This window comes from Meles meles, chromosome 11 (genome assembly GCF_922984935.1).
Source record: "Meles meles chromosome 11, mMelMel3.1 paternal haplotype, whole genome shotgun sequence".
NCBI lineage: Eukaryota > Metazoa > Chordata > Mammalia > Carnivora > Mustelidae > Meles > Meles meles.
In genome coordinates, this window is record NC_060076.1 from 53679403 (window position 1) to 53704283 (window position 24881).

The following is a 24881-nucleotide window of genomic DNA, read 5'->3' on the forward strand; positions in this document are numbered from 1 at the left end:
CCCTAAGAGAAATGTCCTAGGGGAGTCCTTCAGCCTAAAATGAAAGGACATTTCATTGAGTTACAGACAGTAACTCAAATTCACATGAAGAAATAAAGATCACCAGCAAAGGAAACTGCACAAGTATAAATAAAAATCAGTAATAATGTAGTTTTCATTTGTAACTCTTTTTTTCCTATATAAATTCAAAGAAAACTCTGACACAATTGAACAGAGAAATAGTTCAACAATAATAGTTGAAGACTTCAAAATCACACTTCATTAATGGGTAGAACTACACAAGAGATACCCAAGGAACTAGAAGAGATGAACAACAGTGTAAATCAACACACTAGACAGTTATAGAATATTCTACACAATGACTGCAGAATACACGTTTTTTTCAAATGTACCAGTAACATTCACCAAGACAGATCATATTCTTGACCATACTGCAAACTTTAAACTTAAAAGAACTGAAATCAAACAAGGTAGCTATTCAAATCCTACAGAATTTTATTAGAATGCCAAAGCAAAAGATATTTGGAAAATCCCCAAATATTTTGGAAATAAAATAACACACTCTTGAACAGTGAATAGATCAAAGATGAAATCACAGGGATATTAGAAAATACTTTGAGACAGATGAAAACAAAAATATAATATACCAAAAACACAGTCTTCTGTGAAAGTATTGCTCACAAAGAAATTTTTAGCTGCAAATGCCTACATTAAAAAAGAAAAAAGATCTCAAATCAATAATCTAAACTTCTACCTGAGGGACATAGAAAAAGAACAAACTATGCCCAAAGCAAACAAAAAAATAAAATAATAAAGATTGAAGCAGAGATAAAAGAGAATAGGAAAATAACAGAGCATATTAAGAAAACCAAATTTGGTTCCTTGGAATGATCAACAACACTGACAAACCTTAAATAGACTTTCCAAGAAAAATAAGATTAATCAACTACTACAATAAAAAATAAACGTGAAGACTCTATTACTGACCTTACAGAAATAAAAACAATACTATGGAAATGAACAATGTATGTCAACAAATTAGGTAACCTAGATGAACTAAACAAATTCCTAGAAACATATAAACCACCAAAATGGACTTAAAAAGAAGTAGAAAATCTGAATAAATCTATTACAAGGGAAAAGAATTAATAAATAAGCAGAAAACGGGGCACCTGCGTGGCTCAGTCATGAGCTCTGCCTTTGGCTCAAGTCATGATCTCAGGGTCCTAGGATCAAGCCCCTCATCAGGCTCTCTGCTCAGTGGGGAGCCTGCTTCCTTCTCTCTCATTGCCTGCTTCTCTGGCTACTTGTGATCTCTCTCTGTTCAAATAAATAAATAAAATCTTTAAAAAAAAAAAAAAAAGAAAGAAAAGAAAACTTCCAATGAAGAAAATCCCAGGACCAGATAGCTTCACTGGTAAATTTTATCAAATATTTACAGAATTAACACAAATCCTTCTCAAACGCCTCCTCCCCCCAAAAAATGAAGTGGAAGGGACCCTTCCTAACTCATTCTATGAGGTCAGTATTACTCTGATACCAAAGCCAGACAAAGACATCACAAGAAAACTGTAGACCAATATCCCATATGAACATAGACAACAAATCCTCAAAAAAAAAAAAAAAAAAATACTAGCAAACTAAATCTAGCAACATATTTAAGCAATTATACATGATAACCAAGTGTGGTATGTATAACAGGAATGCAAGGATAGCTGAACATACATAAATGAATTTATGTAGTACACAACATTAGTAGTATGAAAACTGAAAAAAAAAGAGCATTTCATATGATATAGAAAGAGCATTTGACAAAACCCAATAACCTTTCATGATAAGAAAAATGCAAAAAATGACGAACAGAAAGAACTTAGTCTGATAAAGGACATCCTCCAAACATCATGTTTAATGGTGCAAGACCAAAAGCTTTCCCCCTAAGATTAGGAAGAATGCAAGGATATCTGTTCTCATCTCATTGCCAGGACTAGAAGAACTAGCCAGGCAATTAGACAAAAAAATAAAAAAGAAAACCAAAACCAAAAACAAAACAAAAACAAAAAAAAACCACGGCATCCAAATCAGAAAGAAAGAAGTAAAACTATCTTTATTTGCAGATGATATGATCTTATATACAGGAAATCCCAAAGAATCCTCAAAAGAAATGATTGGAGCTAAAAAATTCAACAAAATTGCAGGACACAAAAAATCAACATATAAAAATCAGCCATATTTCTAAATGCTAGGAATTAAGAACCAAGAAATGAAATTAAGAAAATAATTTTAGGGGTGTTGGGGTGGCTCAGTGGGTTAAGCCTCCGCCTTTGGCACAGGTCATGATCTCAGGGTCCTGGGATCGAGTCCCACATCGGGCTCTCTGCTCTGCGGGGAGCCTGCTTCCTCCTCTCTCTCTGCCTGCCTCTCTGCCTACTTGTGATCTCTCTGTCAAATAGATAAATTAAAAAAAAAAATCTTTAAAAAGAAAGTAATTTCATTTACAACAGCATCACAAAGAATAAAATACTCTGGAATAAATTTAAGCAAGAAGGTGCAAAACTTGTACACTGAAAAACTACAAAAGTTGTTGAAAAAAATCAGAGAAAATCTAAATAAATGGAAAGATGTTCTATGTCATGGATTACAACACTTAATATTAAGACGGAAGTACTATCAAAATTCTAATTGCCTCCTTCTTCATACCCTAAAATCATATGTAATTGATCCTAAAATTCATATGTAATTATAAGGAACCCTGAAAAGTCCCAAAAAGTTTTTGAATAAAACCCCCAAAGTTGGAAGACTTAAAATTCTTAATTTCAAAATTTACTACAAAGCTACAGTGATCAAAAGAGTGTGGTACCAATATAAGGATAGACAACATATAGATCAATGAAACAGGACTGAGAGTCCATAAACAAAACCAAACATCCATAATCAATAGATTTTCAACACAGGTACCGAATGGGGAAAAGAAAAGTCTTTTTAATAAATGGTGCTGGGATGGGGCGCCTGGGTGGATCAGTTGGTTGAGCATCTGACTGGGGCTCAGGTCGTGACCTCAGGGTCCTGGGAGCAACCCCTGCATCAGGCTCCTTGCTCATCATGGAGTCTGCTTCTCCCTCTGCTCCTTCCCAACTCCCATGCCCTGCTTGTGCGTGGGTTCTCTCTCTCTCTCTCAAATAAATAAATAAAATCTTGGAAAAATAAATTAATTAATGGTGCTGAGATAACTGGACAGCCCTGTAAAAGAATGAAATTCAGTCTCTGAATTATACCATATACAAAAATTAACTCAATATGGACCAAAACCTAAATGTAAGAGTTAATACTATAAAACTCTTTGGAGAAAACATAGGGAATTTTTTTCATGACCGGGGATTTAGCAATGTATTCTTAGATTTAAAACCAAAATCATGATCAACAAAGGAAAAAAAAATGGACTTCATCAAAGTTAAAAAACTTTTGTCCATCAAATAATGTTGTGGAGAAAGTAAAAAGACAATGCACAGAATGGAGTAAGAGGGTATAGGAGGGACTGCTTAATGGCTTCTGGGTTTCTCTTTGAGGTGAAGAAAATATTCTGAAAACATAGCTGCATAGCTGTGATGGTGGCATAACACTCTAAATGCACTGAAAGCTACTAAATTGTACCCTTTAAAATGGTTAAAATGGTGACCTTTAAAGTTCAATAGTTCTGGTTTTTTCAAAACAGTTGAGAATTCAACTAAATAAAGAAGTGTGTATATAAAAAATGCACCTCATGGAAAATTGTGACCTTGTTTTTTCTTGTTATTTTTCTTGACCCCAATAACCTGAAATTAGCCTAACAAAGTTTTTTAATAAAAGGTTAACTTCTGACCTACATTTAAAAAGCTATAATATATACATACATATATTTACATATAATTAAAATAAAACATCTGTTTCTTTGAAATGAGGTATATTTTTAGATGAAAATAACTGGCCTTGGGGGGCCTAGGTGGCTCAGTTGGTTAAGCCACTGCCTTCGGCTCAGGTCATGATCCCGGATTCCCAGGACTGAGTCCCGCATCAAGGTCCCAGGTCCACAGAAAGTCTGCTTTTCCTTCTGACCTTCTTGTCTCATGCTCTCTCTCCCTCTCTCTCTCAAATGGATAAATAGAATCTTTAAGAAAAAAAGACGACTGGCCTTCTTTATTAAATACTAGTATTGGTCCCAAATGGGATTTAAAAAGTAATATCCCGTCAAACTGCTTTGTATAATACAATTTCAGGATTTGAAAAGTTGAAGGTAATGTATGAAGTGTAAAGATTAACAAATATATCTTGAAATCTGGCACTGTGACATCTCCAGCTTTATTCTTCTTTCTCAAGATTCCTTCCACTATTCAGGGTCTTTAGTGGTTCCATACAAATTTCAGTTTTATTTGTTCTAGTTTTGTGGAAAATGTTGTTGGTATTTTGATAGGGATTGCATTGGATTTTTAGATTGCTTTAGGTAATATGGACATTTTAACAGTATCAATTCTTCCAATCCAAGAGAATGAAATACCTTTCCAATTGCTTGCATCCCCTTCAGCTTCTTTCATAAGCGTTTTATTAGTTTTCAGAGTATAGGTCTTTTACCTCCTTGCTTAAGTTTACTCCTAGGTATTTTATTCTTTTTGGTGCAAGTGTAAATGTGTTCTTTTTTTTTTAATTTCTCTTTTTGCTACTTCATTATTAGTGTATAGAAATGCAACTGATTTCTGGGTATTAATTTTGTATCCTACAACTTTAGTGAACTCATTTATTCTAGTAGTTTTTTTTGTTAGAGTTTTGAGGATTTTCTATGTATAGTATCATGTCATTTGCAAATAGTGATAGTTTAACCTCTTTTAACTTCAACCAATATGGATGCCTCTGTTTTTCATGCCTGATCACTGTGGCTAGGACTTCTAGTACTACGTTGAATAAAAGTGGCAAGAGCTGAAGAGACACAGGCTTCCAGTTATGGAATGAAAAGGTCACAGGAATAAAAGGCACAGCCTAGGGAATATAGTCAATAATACTGTAATAGCATTGTATGGTGACAGATGGTAGCTACACCAGTGGTGAGTATGGCAGTATATATAGACTTGTCAAATCACTATGTCATACACCTGAAACTAATGTAATATCGTGTGTCAGCTATACTCAAATTCTAAACAACTGACAAATATCAATAAACGTAATTGCTTTTCCAAAAAACAAAAACAAAAGCAAAAACCCAAACAAATGTTTCTCCAAATGTTTAAGTTCTTTAAAATGCAAGAAAGGAAATAATGTCTAGGGACACACGGGTGGGGTGCTGTGTCAGTTAAGCATCCGACAACGGGTTTCAGCTCAGGTCATGATCTCAGGATCGTGAGATGGAGCCCTGCGCTGGGCTCCAAACTCAGGGTGGAGTCTGCTTAACACCCTCTCTCCCTCTTCCTCTGCCCCTCCCCACCACACTCTCTCCCTTGCTCTCTCTAAAATAAATAAATAAATCATCAAAAAGAAAAAAAAGAAAGAACGTCTTCACGAAAATAATTTCTTTCTATTTGATCATTGTGTCACAAGTTAATATTAAAATTTAATGCAGCAGATAGAGTCAACTTTATTCTAGAATAACTGCTATAAACCTTGAAAACACGTGTGCTTAAGATATATAAATAGCTATACTATTTGGCTATGTGCAATAAACTGGACTGAAGAGTCTAAATGTAACTACAACCATTTTCAACCATGAAAGAGTCTAGATCTTCTTTTGTACTATGCCCAGTTTCTCCAAATTGGCGAAATGCCTCTGGACAGTCTGAGTTGGCCAGAAAAACACCTGCAAGAGCTGGCTTGAGGAACAGTGGGCAGCACCTCCCTGAGAGCTCAGAGTGACTCTCTGGGCCATTTCATTAACACCCATTCATTCTCACCCAAACTTCATAGAAAAGAGAATTAGGCCAACAATCAATTAGCCTTTCCTAAATTTTCGCTTCAAGCTTGAGAGGTAACTGATAATTCTGAAACCACTATATAAATAGAAATTTCCAGAAACATTAATCAAAATAATTAACTACTAAATTTGAAGGGGGAAAAAAGCCATAAAGCAAAAGTAAATCTACAGTGGCCCTAGGCCAATTCTAAAGACATCCTTCTTTCAGTATGACACAAAAATCGAAAGATAAACTGCAACTGAAGAACTATATGATTATAATTGTCCTATTGCAGTCAGTCTTGATTATATTTAAAATACACATTTTGCCATTCTCATAATGAAAGGATAAGGCAGGGGCACCTGGGTGGCTCAGTGGGTTAAAACCTCTGCCTTCAGATCAGGTCATGATCCCAGGGTCCTGGGATCGAGTCCCGCATCGGGTTCTCTGCTTGGTGGGGAGCCTGCTTCCCCCTACCCCACACCTGCCTCTCTACCTACTTGTGATCTCTGTCTGTCAAATAAATAAATAAAATCTTTAAAAAAAAAAAAAAAAGAAAGAAAGAAAGGATAAGGCACAACATCCGTAATCCACACTGATGATGGTTTTCTCTGATGTCAAAGTCCCTTCCTTAAGGCAGCTGCCACCCAAGATTTTTTTTTCCTGTAGCTGGGAATATGAGCAAACAATTGGATTTCAAGGCAACATTAACTGTATATAAAGATATGCCATATACACAACATAACTGATTTCACCTATCAAAGGTCTCACCAAGTACAAAAAAAAATATAACCAAAGATGTCTCTTTGCCTACAAATCAAATTTCAGGTTTCTAGCATATATGGATTTGATGTGACTATGGTTTGTTTTTTGGTATTTTTAAGTGATTTACAAAGCTATATTCTATAATAAATTTGATGCCCCAAATCATTATAAATATGGTTCATTCATGAATTCCATACATCTTAAAGGAGCTAAGTAATTATATTTCCAACAAACTGTCTATTAGACAATAATAGACACACATAAATTACATTTCTCTACTTTTAAATAATGAACGTATCTTTGAATTTAGAATGCTAAAAAAATACACAGTCAGTTAATACATTAAGTTTTTAGTAAGATGACATCCTTAAATGCTACTCATCACTACAAATTAAATGTTAACTTATCATTGAGAAGTAATCAAATTTGAAAATAATAGAGTATTACTAAATATATTCTTATAAGAAGGTAAATTACAGCTTGAAAAGTACTGCCAGATACAATATATTATGGCTCCTCTATATATACATATATAAGACAGTAGGTTTGAGAGTGGTAAGAGGTTAGAGAGTGTGGTCAAACATTTTATCATTATGAGACAAGTAAGAATCATAATGACCTCTGGTTCAGTCAGCAAAGACCACAAATAATTCAAGTGCAATTATACCAGTTGGGAGAAACCACTATTTTTCTAGTTTTATCAAGTACATAAAGTGAATTCTGAAGAAAGTTTTACAGTACAGCATTGTGTAACACAAACTTTTGGAAGGATCTATTTGTTACTTTAATTTTAAAGAAAGTTACAAAATGAATTAAAGTATCTTGAGGTTAATAAAATTAATGTTTAGGAAAACAACATCCTAACAGAAGTTGAATGATGTTAAAGGAAAAGTATAGTACCTTATGAAGCATATTTTCTATTGTTCTCATATGATTAGCAACACATTCTTTGTCTCTAGAAAAAAAAAATTAAAATTAGGTATTAGTAAAACCCAAGCCTTACAACCACTGTTACACATTTTAGTATAAGTAGTTATTACTGAAAAATAAGGTTTGGTTATTATTGTACTCCTTCAAAAAATGCAAAACCTAACCATATTCCCTGGTATAATTCTGCATTTAACTCTTTTATCTTTAGTTATATTCCCTGCCATAAAATAGAGAGGAATAAAAAATCTTATGGATCTCTTCAAAGTTTAAAAAAAAAGAGTGAAAAAAATAAGTAACGAAAATTTTAAAAAGTGAAAAAGAAAAAGAAGCTATGATTACATTGTTGGTTTAAAATGGACTAGAAAGGCTGAACTTTCATTCTTTTGGTTTCTAATGAAAGAGATTTTTAAAATCATAGAGGTGGAGATATATTTTGAATGGCCATACTATACCAAATAATATTTTCCTTTCTACATAGGCTCTTTGTGTTATAATTACACAAAAACCCTCTATGACCTTGACTAGAAGCAACATAACTAGTTTCATCTATCAGGCTTCCAGATTGAATTTGACTTTAATAAAGATATAAAAAGTTTGGATGTACAGCAAAGGGAAAATAGTTAACACCAGAACAAGTTTGTACTGTGACATTTGGTAGCTAGATTCATCGTGGTGATCACTTCTTTTTTTATTATTATTTATTTATTTATTTATTTATTTGACAGAGATCACCAGTAGGCAGAGAGGCAGGCAGAGAGAGAGGAGGAAGCAGGCTCCCCACTGAGCAGAGAGCCTGATGCGGGGCTCGATCCCAGGACCCTGGGATCATGACCTGAGCTGAAGGCAGAGGCTTTAACCCACTGAGCCACCCAGGTGCCCCGTGGTGATCACTTCTTAATGTATACAGACGTTGAATCACTACATTGTAGATGTGAAGCTAATAGAACACGGTATGCCAACTACACTTCAATAAAAGTAAAGCTAAATTAAAAGTCTGGATGAAAATACTGAAGACAAAAATGTAATAGTAAATGAGAAATTGAAAACTGTCAACAATGTATTAGCTCTCCAAATTTCAAATTAATTTTCTTTTGTGTTATAAGAACATGTACCCATGGTCACTAGATGTGACAGATTCCTGAATTTAGCAGCAATGTTTTGGAGACAGAATATTAATCTGGAGACTTTGTAATCTTGTTCCCATTCATCTAAGAATTTTCAGAGCTTCAAGATGCACTAGAAATAACCTGGGCTAAGCTTTCCATTTGCCATAAGGAGAAAGACTGAACAATGGCAACACAAAACTGACTGAGTCAAATTCATATTTTTAAAAAACTGACAATCACAAAAACCTAATATGGTGGGTACAACATTACAGAGTTTCACAATTTTCCGGAAAATGACTAACCTGACAATATTTTGGCCTTGTGTAAACTCATTTTTTCATTAGTATGAGCAATTTCCCAAGCCCGATGGCAAAGTTGTGGATATCCTAGATGGCAGATCCCCTGTTCTATAATTTAGTTTACAGACTACACTGCCTCAAAAAAATTTTAAGTAATATATATAAATATATACATATATTTATATTTGCAATTATAGGAACTCAGAATTCCAAATTCAGAAAACACGGAGTTTATTAAAATTAGATGTTTCTTTAATCCATAAATAGATTTTCTTTAAGCCATGCTCTTGTACAAAGGACTGTCTTAAAGTATTCCATGAAATTTGATGTGAGGAACAAATAAAAATACCCAAGAGAGAACTGTTCAATTTGAACTTCACAGTGTATGTCAACTTGATTACCTGGTAAAAGGAAAAACACTCTCATCATATTTGCATAGCTGCCTACTCTGAAAACTGTGTATTTTTTCTATTGAACGTGTTAGAATATACAGCTATAAAATTAAATGAATTTTCCATGATCAATATGTTTTTATTGCACTTAAAAAGATGTTATGATACACATGTTGATTATATCCTAGCATTTTCTTATGGAAATATTACTTGCGATATTAGTATACCATATGCAGAGCAAATCTGGGGGACCAAGGGGCAGAAGGGAATGAGGAGTGTATAACAGAAGGAACGATGAAAAACTTTCCAGTAAAGAGTATTCCATTTCCTATTCATGAAATCACGGGTCTCCAACGTGTAACACTACAACAGAGCCCAAAACACACAATGCGCAGTGATAGAGAAACTTAATACTTTTCCGAGGTTTCTCAATAAAATATACATTGAGCATGTTGAGTTAAGAGTTTTCTTTTTTGAGGATCTATCAGAGAATTTCAAAGAGAGACAGCTGTACTTTTGTTTTCTAACACTGTATTATCCAGGGCTAAAACCCGGAGCATGAAAGTGAGAATTGATCTTTTGTCTGTTTTAAGTGATCTCCCCAAGGTCCGAGTGCTCACTTGGCTGCCATGCGGAGGGCGCTCTCCGCATCGCGGATGTTCTCCTCCAGCCGACGCTTGTCCTGCTCCAGCTGGGTGAGATGTCTATTGAGCTGACGCAGAGATTGATCTTTTCTTCTCAGCTCCATCTTTGCCTCGGAGAGACTCTGCAAGCAGACAGAAAACAGAGTTGCTTGTCAGCCCTGATAATTAACTTCAATTTATGCCATAGGCTATTAAACAAAGAAGGATACAGACTGACTGAGAAGCAGACTTGGGTCATTACACATCAGGGTTTAACAAATTTTCTGCAAAAATTTCACGCACTTACTAATTAGAAATGATAGTTCTGATAAGATTTTGAAAAAAATGTTTAGCTACGAAATAAAAGTCTGCTTTATTTTTTTAAATACTGGAAAGCACATATGTTTTATTCTTACACCCAAAAAATCTGATTATAGAAACCTCAAGTTCCCTTTTCTTTAATGAGGAAGGGAATGTGGAACCCAAGGGAATGTGGAACCCAAACTGGAAAGTACCACTACTTTATTCATAAATAGATCCAAAACAGGTCACTGTAGACATCTCAGTGAACTAACTGGACTCCACAGTAAAACTCACTTACCTGCCATTAAATAACTCCAGGTCGAAGGTAGCAACACAAATGTGATTAACACCTTTCATCTAACAAAGTTACAAATAATATTTGCATTCAGAATTATTTATGTTCCATAAATATTTTTCTATTCCCAGAAGTAGAAAATCTGTTGATTGATATTTTGCTATTTGCTTTAATCTGAAATATTCCCTTAGCACAAAAATTTCAAGATGTGAGTGAGTCCACAACTCTGGTTTGGAAATTTCAGGGTAACATGTCTTAGTATCAGACCTCACAATTTAAAGAGGTATTTTTCTAGACTTCATGTAAAATAACATAGGGATCACAGGATCCCTTAGGACTAAAAATTTGCTCATTCTTTTTCTTAGGAAATTTCTAGAATATGAACTTATCAACTTTTCAACTACATTTGTTATACAGTGAGCTAAACAATTGGTTACACACGCATAACATGTGCTTCCTTCTCAGAGTTTAGCCACACATTAATGTCCACTGCCTTGCTTCAAATACCAGTTAAGAATAACCAAATGCTATAATTTTCATGTTCAAAATTCTTCCACAGTATTCTCTTATTGCATTCACAATAGGTAGAACAGAAAACTCAAGCAGCTTTCGTGAAGCTAAAACAGTGAACTCACTCTAAATGCTAGCACACTGAAAGCAACCAGCAGTCAAACCAGGTATTTCAAAATGTTAAAAGTTTTTAAATTCACGATTGCACTTTTCGAACAGTCAAGCTGCTTCCAGACAAATATAAGTTTAAAATTTTTAAAATAAGCAAACCGTGATTACTTATAAGATATATTCTACTGTAATCTTCAGTGTTCACAGATCATCAAGAACATCCCACTATAGAAGCATCACTGATTCAAACCAAATTTTAAAAAGACAACAGGGGTCCCTGGGTGACTCAGTGGGTTAAGCCTCTGCCTTCAGCTCAGTTGGTGTTCTCAGGGTCCTGGGATCAAGCCCCACATTGGGTTCTCTGCTCAGCAGGGAGCCTGCTTCCCCCTCTCTCTCTGCCTGCCTCTCTGCCCCACTTGTGATTTCTCTCTCTGTCAAATAAATGAATAAAATTTAAAAAAAAAAAAAAGACAACAAAGAGTAGATTGTTAAAGGCCATGCTAAACCTAGGTATTTTGTGCCAGTGTTAAGATATTTAAAGGCACTGAAGTATCATGAGATTCCTCGATTTAAAAAAGTAAAATCCGTTCGAGTCCTTTTCAAGCCAGTATTTCTGACATCTTTCAGCTGATTTAAAAAATGCTATTTTTCGGATAGGAAGCTAAAACTAATGATCCACTACCACCAGTTATGCATAAAGTTCGAATTCTTTTTTCCAACAGAAATAACAGATTTATGCCAATCCATTCCAAATCTCTTGCCCAGTAACTCTCATGACTCTCAGTGGACATTTGTGAGGGCTACTCAGGGTGCTGCCTCTAGCCTTGTCCTTCTAAACTGATGCTCACTGGTCCCGTCTGAAAGAAACCCACGATCCCGGCATCATCACAAATCACAGTCACCTGACTTTTCAGCAATCTTATGCCACCCGTCCAAAGACCACATTAACTCTCAGAATCCGAATCTCTACTCTATATCCAAATCTTCTTGTTTTCCCCTGGCTTTCGTATTCATCTCCTGGGGGCAATGAATGGGCAGGGAGTCACCAAAGTCTCCTAAAGCTTGTTTGCCCTATTTTGGAAGAGCTGAATGTAGCCCGTTCCAAGACTGAAACTTCAAAAAATGAACAAGAAGTGGTGTCAACCATGCGGCGTAGGTCACACTTTCTGTGAAAATGAAGACATAACTTAGAGACACAAAATTCCCTTTTAAAGAGTTGAGGGACGTGACAACGGAATCCGCATCAGTGGGTCCTGAGGTCCATAATAAAGATGTGCGCAGAACACTGAGACAGAAAAAGTGGTTCAATATTATGTCCTTTCCCTCATAGTCACCTTTTTTCTTTTTGATGACAAAAGTAGAAATCTTTGTAAATCTCAACACTGAGCTTTGAAGAAAGACAGACATATTTATATGCGTGTGTATAATGTATACACACAGGTACTCTTACCATATATAAAATATAGCGTATATTACATGTTTATATAAAACTTGAAGTTCAGCTTTTCTTTGCTCCTGTCCAGGTTTATCTAATTAAAACCCACGATAAACTTTATGGACTCTAATATTTCCAACCGAATGACTGAAACCAAGAGGGTGTGCCTCTAGGCAGCAAGGCAACAATGATAAGCAGCGGGTTAGCCACTAATTTCTCAAGCAGGGTAGATTGTGAAAGTGTGATGTTCTGATATCCAAGAAACTGTTCAGGAGAGAATAGGATAAATCAAGTTTAATAACTCTGCTCCTAATTGTTCCCCCAATGCTCAACTCTAATTACTTGGAGAACTCTCCTGACTGTCACCTGATATTAAGTTGTTGGAGGCTGAGCCTGGAACAGCGAGATAATCAATAAACATTTAGTGGGGAGAAGAATGAAGATCCTGTTAAGCAGTGGGAACCCGCAGCACCCAAAGCCCTCCTGCTCATGAGAAAACCTATGGGACAGCCATAGTGATTGCAAAGCAATAATCCAAAGCACTGTTTTTAGGCCTTGAGGCCTTTAGGCAACAGTACGTTTGAGGAAAAAAGGTTAACACGGTCACCCTAATTACAGCCCACTTTCACATACTTCATATATAAGCGAAGACAAGCCAATTAGGTAGAAAGGAAGATAAGGGAAGTTTTATTTGTATACTAATTAAACCCCTGATGAAATTAAAGGAAAAACATACAGCTCTGTAATTGTGTCTGAGAAAGGTCACTTCAGGTTCAGTTATCAGAACAGCACAGCCTTGAGATATTTCACTTAATCCACAGTACAGCCCTCATTTTGTACTCAGGTCTTAATATTTACCAAAAAAAAAAAAAAATTCAAAGCCTGATACTGCATTTATCTTTAAACTGTGTTGTGAACAATTTTAGCGGTTAGAAAGCAAATGCTAAATATGATAACAAGGGTTTTTAAAAAGACAGAATAATGTTCTGCCTAGGTGAGAATCGATGCCACCATTCTGCCCAAGATTTGGAGTTTTTGCCTTAAAACCAAAATGTCTTAAAGCAAATTTTTATTAAAAAAAATCCCAAATTGACTGTACATCCAAAGCTACTCTGCAACATACGTATTGTATTTCTTTGGATAACGGTGTTGCTGCTCACCTGCATTTACTCCTCTCGCAGTCCAGGGGGCTGGGGGGCTGGGTGGGAGCAAGGCTTTCACTAAACCACTTATAAGAAGATATTTTTACATCCGGTTGTTTTCCTAAGGTGGCCACATAAAGCTATTTATTGCTAATGAAACCTGGCAAGAAAAGTGTGGGTACCAAGGAAGTAGTTAAATATAGGGAAGGCTTAGAATATATGGTAGATGTGAATATTAAAAGACTCACACATTTTCTAAAATGTCTTTTTTCTTATTTGCAGTTTCTGAAGTTCCCATAACAGATGTGCGTTACTGTTCAATAAGAACACAAGTTATGTTTTAATTCACACATGATGTCATACTTCTAAAGCTTTAAATGTTTATTGAAGCTAACACTTTGTTTTAATTGTGAATATAAATTAAAATTCTATGAGTTTGCACCTATGGAAATATTTTGTGCAGTGGAATATTTTTAATAACTGCTTTATGGAGCTAGAACTCACCTACCCCATATTCGCCTTTTTGAAGTGTACACTTCAGTGGGTTTTAGTATATTCACAGAATTGTGCAACCATCACCAGTAGGGGTCTGTTTTGGGGAGGAGACGTTCTTTAAAACAACAACAACAACAACAAAAAACCTGTCAAAACAACACGGCCACCTAAATATGGCATCTTCCATTTCAGCAAATTCGAATTCTAAACTACACAAGATACACAAAGTTTATCATTTTGTCCAGTAATCGTTGCAAAAATGTAAAATTTGTAACACGATTTCTCGTAATCAAAATATTTGATTCATAAATGTGGTCTAGCACAAAAGCCAAAGTTTTCTGAGAGAATGTGCACAACTCTCCAATGAATATTTCTGGATGTTAAGGGGATCATCCCACAGGTTCTTCCTCATAAGGGTAAAGTGTAACAGGGCTTTACACCATTACAGCCAGTGAGGAAGACAGAGCCCCAGGAGACACTGCTTCTATAGATTTTCTTTTGTCTAATGGGAAATATCTATGGATCCACATTCCTACAGACTAAAAGCTAATGGCTTATTCAATTTGGTATAAAAGTTAGTCATACAAAATGAAAGGCAAGACAACAACACCAGTGTTCTAAAGAACGAAGCTACATTTCCTAGGTCAGGGGTAAAAAACATCTCTGACATATTTTTTTAAACTTTATTGCTATCTGACTGTCATTTTTGAATAAACATTCCTAGATTGTGGTAAATTGGGAACAACATCTCGGGGCAATAAAACTAAGGCTGGAAAAGGAAATGGCACTGTCTTCAGCCCTACTCTCATAATGGGACAACTAGAAAAGTATATAAATCAATAACTGAGTGGCTGCTGGGTCGACCACGCTAGGCTAGCTGCCACAGAAAGCATAAAGTTAAAGCTTACAACTGGGCATACTAGTTAGGGCTGAAACGAAAGAATACCTTATTTTACAATCAAGCGTGAAAATCTGTGAGACACACAATCAGACAATTTACAATAAATATACGATAGTAAAAGATGCTGGTACATGGTGAAATTAATATACGGATAAATTTTGGTTCCTAGTATTCTATAGTTTAAATGGATAGTTTGAATTAAAAGTTCTGCAATTTTAAGTTATCTTCCTTAGGGACGCTGTCTTCTATTATTTTCTAATGAAATCCTACACAGAAGGTGAGTGACATATTTATAAGCTACAGCGAAGATGAAATACCTTACCTGTTTTGGGGGCTGAATAAAATGGCAGTCTAGTTACAACTCACATGCCTAGTAAGAAGACAGATGTGAAAGTGTCCTATAAACCAAAGAAGGCTACATAAATTTAATATGCAAAATTAATGCAATACTTACACTTCTCATGTAATGTCATTATAGCCTTCTTTAAATCCCCACCTGTGGCGTCTTCTTCCTGACTTGTCTTCGGCGTTTCTGTTCGTAGAACGGCCAATAGCAAGATGTCTTCAGGAAATGCCAAAATTGGGCATCCTACCCCCAACTTCAAAGCCACGGCTGTTATGCCAGATGGCCAGTTCAAAGACCTCAGCCTATCTGACTACAAAGGAAAATAAGTTGTGCTCTTCTTTTACCCTCTTGACTTCACCTTTGTGTGTCCCACGGAGATCATTGCTTTCAGACAGGGCAGAAGAATTTAAGAAACTCAACTGTCAAGTGATTGGTGCTTCTGTGGATTCTCATTTCTGTCACCTGGCATGGATCAACACACCCAAGAAACAAGGAGGACTGGGACCCATGAACATTCCCTTGGTATCAGACCCCAAGCGTACCATTGCTCAGGACTATGGAGTCTTAAAGGCTGATGAAGGCATCTCGTTCAGGGGCCTCTTTATCATTGATGATAAAGGCATCCTTAGGCAGATAACCGTAAATGACCTACCTGTTGGCCGCTATGTGGATGAGACTCTGCGACTGGTTCAGGCCTTCCAGTTTACTGACAAGCATGGGGAAGTGTGCCCAGCTGGCTGGAAGCCTGGCAGTGATACCATCAAGCCTGATGTCCAGAAGAGCAAAGAATATTTCTCTAAGCAGAAGTGAGCACCGGGCCATTTTAGGGCTGGGCTGCAGTGGGTGGCCATGAAAACAAAATCTCTTTTGTACTATTGTTATGCTTAAAACACAAGACTTAGACTGTGCAGATGTGGTATGGGATGGGACAGGCCTTTCCTGCAGGGGTTGGGGAGACCAGCCTTTCTTCCTCTGGAGATAATGGCCTGAACTGTGTTACAGGGCAGGCCAACTGTGATGTACAGTAGTAGGACAACACTTTTGATCTTCTGTTGTTTCTATTAAACTTGAACTGAGAAAAAAAAAATCCCCACCTGTATCTGGCAACTTGAGTCTCTGTTGTATTTCTATATCATCATATAAGTATATGAATATGCACACACACATACGTAAATATATATAATTTTTTTAAATAATGATTTCTATCACACTTGAAAAAGATAAAAGGAAATTAACAAACCAAATATAAAATAAGTTACTTTCATAAATAGGCCATCTACCATAGGGATGATTATCAAAAAAAATGGAGCAAATGAGTGAGGAAAATTCACCTTTAAAGTTTCAAAGTATGCTGTAAGATTTTGTTGTATAATGGTTTTTGCCTATTGGTACCATATTCTCACATATTCCTTTGTAAATGTCATCTTACATCCCATCAATATAAAAGCAAAAGTTAACCCTTCCCAGTAAACTAACTGAACGTGATCAATAGTAAAATATAAAGGAAAGAAAAGGAACCTCATAAAAGCATTCAAAGTATATTGAATGCTGTTTGTCTAAACCTCACACACATACTACAAAACTGGTAGGCTAAAAGTGTTAGGTAACGATAAGGTGAAGTGGGAGAGAAATAATACATTATATGTCAATAAAAAACAACAACAAAAAAAAAGTATTATACTACTGATCGCTCTCTTAATGTTGGAAGTATAATCACGAGGGGGACAGGACGGGGATCTAAACACCACACCTTTGCTAACATGCACCATCTGGAGCATTCCACCTTGGTATGAAGACTCTAGGCCTGTTCTCAAACAATGCCTGTCCTACTCTGAGTCTTCCATAAATGTTTGCAATTATAACTTGTTTTCCCCAAATTCTTCGGGGGAAAATAGCTGGGAGTGGCAACTGAACCACATGACTTCATCATACGAACATCTCATTGTTACATTAACTCATTGCATTCTTCATAATCCAGGGCGATGGTTCACATTATCATTCCTGTTTTACACACAACGAAACTAAGAATCAGAGGAGTTAAGTAATGCTCCCAAGGTCATGTAAGTACTGAATGGGTTTATGCCAAAATGTGAACCCAAGTCACAGCCCACTAAATCCTTGTTCTTTATCCTGCGCTAACAATGATACTAGTAACCATCTCTCCAGAATTTCCATAAAATCCACTAACTGGGAAATCCCCACGGAAATGTAAAGCCAACATTTCACCTATTTCTCAAGTAAGGTAAGGTGTTTCAATCTATGTAAATGGTTGCTTTCTATTTATATTAAAATAAACTTCAATAAGGACTTTAGTATTGTGTAATGGCACACTTTCAACGTCAAAACTCAAAGCGTGCATAATTCAAGCTCTCCTGTGTGAAAACTGGATCACTGTCATCATTTATTAAATGTAATAATGAAATTAAAAACTAAATATTTGCAAAGTAAGGCTGAATTATGTAATAGTACACCATTACAGTACAGAGTTTTTATATATTTCAAGACCATATTAGGCCACTGCTTTTTTTCCAGCCTTTTGAAAAGTGGTGGAGCTCTCTGTCTCTTTCCTCTGTAAGTCAGCAACAACAGCATTGAACTTTCCCCACAGATCTTGAGATTTGGCTGCCCAGCAGAACCACTTCTTAAAGGTTTATTACATGATCTCCACACTAACACAGTATGTATCAAACTCTATAATATCAACACTTGTAGCCCAAGTGTTGGTCAAGAGATCTTAGCTACTGTATGAAAGGTCATCTACGTGCCTAATTTAATCCAAAAATGCCACCTTTGAAGAACTGACACCATACAGGTTATATTATAACATTATAACAAAAGAGGAATAAGTCATCAGGACTGATATTTTTAGTCAAAGATGTGAGAGTAGAACTGAATTTGACTGAAAAGAATCCCATTACACAAACTCTGAAAGGGATAAAGGAGAGGAGATGGGGAAAGGAAAAGGAGTTGAGAGAGCGACAATGCAAATCCGGTAGTTCTGGTGCCACTCCAGCTCATAAGAGGTGACACAGAAAAAGCAGAGGGCCATCACAACCAAACCTACTGTTCCACCTGGTGGCCTTCATGTGGCTCCGATACTGCAAGTACCTCGCAAGGTGGTAAAAGTGAGAGCGAGTCTCCTGCACAGAAGATGTGCCTTCGTTCGACTTGACCTCTGAATGTACACCAACTTCATTTCCTCTGAATGTACACCAACTTCATTTGGTGCCCCACTGAAGAAATGGCACCATATTCCAACATGGAGGAAAACCTGGCTGTTGGGGATTTGTTTGAATACGTCATCTCTAAATGACTTCTTACAGAAACAGAGATAAATAGGAGCAGTTTATTGTAGGCTGGAAGGAGTGAAAAGAAGGAAAATGGCTTCATCCTTTTTCTACTAATAACTTTAAGTATTCCATTAGATTCTGCTGAAGAAAAAAGGCGCTTTTGGTTGTATAAGATTTTTGCCTTATATGCTGATCCTATAGCCTAATCCCAACATAGGATGTGACTCTACTGTATCTATTTGTAATCGTGCTTCCTTGTGCCAAAGCCATTATTAATAGTAATAGTAAGAATAAGAATAACTAACACTTCCTGAGTACTAATCTTATTAACTCTGTGACGTGCGTACTACTATTATTCCCACTTTACATATGAGGGAACTGAGCCATGGAGCCCAAGGTTACACAGAGCCAGAGTTCAAAACCAGGCAGGATGAGATATAACTAAATAAATAAATACATAAAAACAAAGAATGTATTCCTCTTCAAAATGACTTATCTAGAAAGATGAGAAGAGGTTTGGAAAGCAGTTGGTTTTCTTTTTATTTTTTTAAAGATTTATTTATTTATTTGAGAGACAGAGAGAGAGCAAAAGCAGGGGGAAGGGGCAGAGGGAGAAGCAGACTCCTTGCTGAACACGGAGCCTGACGAGGGACTCGATCCCAGGACCCTGGCTGAAGGCAGCCACTTAACCGACTGAGCCACCCAGGTGCCCAGTAGTTGGTTTTCAAGCTAAGTGTTCAGTGTCATAAAGATCACTCTCGGCACAATAAAATGGCATGTTCTGAGAAATACAAGAGGTAAGGCATGACTGAAGGATGCCACTGAGAATGGCAGGAGAAAAGACTAGAAAGGTACATGTAGGCCAGTTGCAGTCAGAAAACCAGACTTTTAATCTTGCCAATGGTTTTTACACAGTATTCCACAGAGGGGCATCAAGATAACTTGGGGGCAACACTTGAATTAACGGACCCCCAACTCTCTTCCTTCTTTCAACCAGACTGTGTTTGAATGTTTTCTATGAGCTTTTGTGTAAGATTACCTTCAAAGAAGGGTTCTACGGCTTGCCAACGATTGTCATAGAAAGCTATGGGGAGCCACTGTGGGATTCCTGGCCTGGAGCAGCATTCTCCGATCTTGGTCTCAGAAATCATATATACAAAGCATAACTGCCAAATTAGAATGAACGCACAAGCTCATTCTGGCATACTGCAACAGCTCATTTGCATCTTCAGCTGGAATCTAACGAAGGTTTAGTAAGATTTCACCTTTGAGTATTCACCTAAATCTGACATACTAGATTTAAAAGAATTTTTGAAAGAACTAGCTTGTACCAGATCGTTTTCCTTAGTATGCTAAGGAGTATTATATCAAATTCATGTTTACATTCCTCAAGCAGAGTAAATATTAAATATTTACTTTATATACATGCAACATCCTGGTCATATATTTTCTATTTCTACTAATACCTATAGGAAATCCTGTAAGTTATTTGAATCCTATGATGGAGACCCATAGACTGAGTCACAGCAGAAATATCTGATGAAAAGAATATGTTACTTTAGGAGCACAAAAAGCTGATTAACAGCTAAAAATCAGTGATTATTTTCTAATAACTACACTGTTTGGCCTATTTTAAAATGTCCTTTCCACATCTTACCAATAACAAGTTAGTTATTATGCCAGGTCATTTTAAAGAAAAAAGGGTTCAAAAAAGTTACCACTAGCAATAACTAACATAACCTAATTAAATAAATAAATAGATATGTAGATAGGTTAGTATCAGCTTTCCCATTATGCTATAGCCCATGACAGTTATTTTTTTTAACATATCTGAGTGAAATATGTAATTTTTAATTCGTCTTCCTCTTAATACTTATAGAAAAAGAGACTGGACATGAATAATACGGGTAGTGTTAAAACAAAGATTCAGCAACAGTTAGCAATTTCAAACAAATTATTGGGAAAAACACAGAGAGATGGGCCCAAGGTTTGTGCAATTTTTTTGAGAAAATGTACTTAGGAAAACTTGCATCTTTGGGTAGTAACAGTTGAAAATACACACACACACACACACACACACACACACACACACATACTCTGGGGAAGAAACAATATAACAAAACACATTATTTTACAGCTTTATTTCAAAGGGAATTTTCCTGTGTAAGGATGTATGTGTTTGTGTGTGTGTGTGTGTGTATACACGTATATATATTTATTCAATAAACAGTACCATTTTGGTTATAAGAGCTTCCTATAAAATTAGTATAGTTCACATTTCTGATCCCTCTGTAATCAACCCATTCACCAGAAGAAAAACACACAGCTATCGTATCCATCTAAATGAGTGAGATCACCATCTACTGGTGACTCCTTGAAATGTCAGGCATATGGCTTCTGGAACGTAGACAATGCTTTGTGGAATGTGGTTTACAAAGTCTACATATTCTAGAACATTCAGATTTATTTAAAGAAAAACAGCAAAATACTCTGAATAATCTTTTTCTTTTTAGACTAAGAAAAATTCTAAAGCGAAAGAGAAAATTCCAACTAAATATATGGTTTCCTACAGGGTGTCTGGCTGGCTCAGTCAGTTACTGCAAGCAACTCTTGATCTTGGGATTGTAAGTTTAAGCCCCACGTTGAAGAGATTACTTAAAAATAAAAATCCTTTAAAAAAAATAAATAAATAAACAGTTCCCTGTTTTCAACCCTTCTAGCAAACGGGGAAGGAGCTATCCATAGGTGATAACATGTAAAGTTATATCAAATTCAATCAATCTAATTAGAAAACAGAAAATTCATCTTTTCTGTATTTATGAAGTTTTTTAAAAATCAGTTATTATGGTAGATTGTATTTGTTCCACCTCCCTGAGGAGAAAGCATACTCTTTCCCATCCCACTGCTTTCTGGCTTGATCATGTAATCAGTGGTGTCTCTTCTGGAAGAAGGATTATATATTCCCTACTTTATCAGATTCAGAAGTGCCCACATTTCTTTCTTTGGCCAATGAAATTTGGGCAGAAGTAAAATAATGTCAATTCCTAGTTGACACAAGAACAACAATATCCTAAATAGAGGCCATTACTGGTAGCAAGACGAACAGTGTCCAAGATAGGGGCTACTCTATCAGCCTTATTCAGAGTGAGAAGCCTATGAAACAGAGGTACAGCTGATCCATGACAGGTATACACAAGGCATGAGAAGTCCCTTGTAAGGCTACTAAAATTTGGGGGTCATTTGTTACTGCAACATTACAAAGAGTATCCTAACTGATACACTTCTATTCCTACATATAGAAATTTACTCTAGGGCTTTTTTTTTTTCCTTAAGATTTTCTTTCTTTCTTTCTCCTTATTTATTTTAGAAAGAGAGCGTGTCTGGGCATGCAGGCAGGTGGAGGAACAGAGAGGAAGGGAAAGGGGAGGGACAGAAAGAGGGAGACAATGTCAAGCAGAATCTGTGCTGAGAGCAGAGCCCTACCTGGGGCTCAATCTCACAATCCTGAGATCATGACAACTCTAGGATTTATAGAGCTATAAAATCATTAGTGGATACTTCAAAAAATCTATTTCTAAATCAGATTCTAACCTAATTTAATATTAAATATAAAAATCTATTTCTAAATCAGATTCTAACCTGATTTAATATTAGATCATCAGTAGAGAAATGAATTTTAATTAAATATTAAAAACCACAGCAAGTCAGTTGATTTTAGTCAGTATAAAAATATGATAAAAGTATATCACTCTTACAGAAAAATATTGAGTTGCACACTACTATTAAAATAAACTAATATGCACAGCTATAATTGACAAAAACATTTTCTTCTAAAACCTTCTCTAGTTTGAGTGTATGCATATCTCACTTTAACATTTTCCACTCTAAGAGATATAATGAGAAGAAAATATGTCTAAGCAATTCTTTGTTCCTTTTCTTTTCCTTCTTAAAAATAAATTATATTTATTGACATTTTAAAATGGCCATGATATATTTCTACATTTTTTTTCTCTATTTACTTATTTGACATAGAGAAAGAGAGATCAGGTAGGCAGAGCAGCAGACAGAGAGAGGGGGAAGCAGGCTCCCGCTGAGCAGAGAGCCCTATGGGGGAGCTCGATCCCAGGACCCTGAGATCATGACCCAAGCCAAAGGCAGAGGCCTAACCCACTGAGTCACCCAGGTGTCCCTACATTTCTGAATTTTAAAAGGGGATACTATAACACTAAAAAATGTATTTTCAAATACATCTATGATATACTGTACACATTACTAATATGTATGGAAATATATTAATGTTTACATTTGAAATTTTGAAAGGTATGTGCCAAAATGACAACAAAAATACTCTTAGTATTTTTCCATTATTTTCAACATATTATGTATAAACTCTAGGTAACAAAAAATGCAACTGTCACAATTTTTATAGGCTCCACTTTCATCGCAAAACCTTAAATTAATATATGGGATATCATAACAATAGTAATTGAAATTGATTTTGTAAATGTGGTCTACTAAACAAGGAAATTTATCAGTTATATAACCTTTTATCAAATGCATATCAAATATGCAGTTATATTTAATCACTATCATTTATCCAACTCCTTGGGAAAGAGATTACAAGATTTCAATGATTTGTTTCCCTTTCAGAGAATAAGCAGTAACAGGCTCAGGATTTCTTAAGCTAATAGTCACATCATAATACAAATCCATCTGATTCAGGGGATTTTGCCAAAGCCCCAACCATAAGTAAAGTTGTTTCTTTTTAATACTTTTAGCCATAAATGCCTTAAATCCACATTCTTCATAGACAAATGATTTTCTAAATTCCATCAGGACCTTATGTCTGTTTTGTGTCACAGGACTCAGATCCGAAAAACAGACGAGTTCTATTTCCATCACAGAAGCACTGTTGATGATTCTGGTCTGCTTTGATACTCTAACTTTACTCCTGAAATAAGATAAAACCACTAGAAAAGTGCTTCTCTTTCATCTATCACAGAGATTTTCCTTGTTGGTGCTCTTACCAATAATCCTTACTACATATACCTCCCTAACTATATTTTGGAATTTGGCCAGGTTTTCGGCTATCAGAAGGCAAAACTGACAAACATATCTTACCCTTTATAGTTTCAGAGATTCCACTTTTATAGAGGTTAATACTGCCTTATATATTTTTTTTTTTAATTAAAACACAGTAAGTAATATTTGCCAGCATTCCATAACACCAAAGCATGACAAAGTCATTCATCAGGTAACCCTTTAACTGAATATACTAAATCAGGGGCACTTGGGTGGCTCAGTGGGTTAAAGCCTCTGCCTTTGGCTCAGGTCTTGATCCCAGAGTCCTGGAATCGAGCCCCGCATCGGGCTCTCTGCTCAGCAGGGAGCCTGCTTCCCTTTCTCTCTGCCTGCCCCTCTGCCTATTTATGATCTCTGTCTGTCAAATAAATAAGTAAAATCTTCAAAAAAAAAAAAAGAAAAGAAAAAGAAAATACTAAAACAAAATGCAGTTTTTCAACATCAGAAAATACTGGTATTTTCTGAAATCTCATGTTAGCAACGTAATACTGAAATATTAGTAAACTTCCAAATAAAACTCAAGCATGTTAATTAAATGTTTCCTATAAACAGAATGAAATAATGATTTAGAATAATTAGCCCCACATAGGGGTAAAATTACCTCTAAAATGAATTAAACATTGCCACATAATCATGTCAGAAATATAAACATATAATTAGATAATTACCTCCAAAGTCTAAGACATTTATACTTATGTTCATTCCATTACAAATGTAATATTCTAAAGTTGGTTACTATATCTGATCAGAGTTAAATTAAATTATTTCTGAAACAAAACCACCGAGTCTCAGATTAATGAAAACTAAAACACATTCAGAGAGTAAATAAATTCTGATTAGTCCTTTAAGTTATAATGTACTGTTAACTAATTTTAAAATGGACCCATTGAAACAACAAATAATAGTATTTTTATAGTTAACCATGGAATGTTTGTAATTAAACTATA

The 24881-nt window shown here is 35.7% G+C and overlaps 1 protein-coding gene and 1 pseudogene across 1 annotated transcript in view; one reads left to right on the forward strand and one right to left on the reverse strand.

The window, feature by feature from the left end:
• Positions 1-24881, reverse strand: part of CCDC171 (coiled-coil domain containing 171) — a 300537-nt gene that overhangs the window by 84723 nt on the left and 190933 nt on the right. Inside the window, exons 22-23 of the mRNA XM_046023926.1 lie at positions 10022-10167; positions 7575-7629 (exon numbers count right to left, since the gene is read on the reverse strand). Of these exons, the coding sequence (XP_045879882.1) occupies positions 7575-7629; positions 10022-10167 (201 nt within the window). The remainder of the gene's footprint in view (positions 1-7574; positions 7630-10021; positions 10168-24881) is intronic.
• On the forward strand, positions 15722-16610 carry LOC123953559 (annotated as a pseudogene).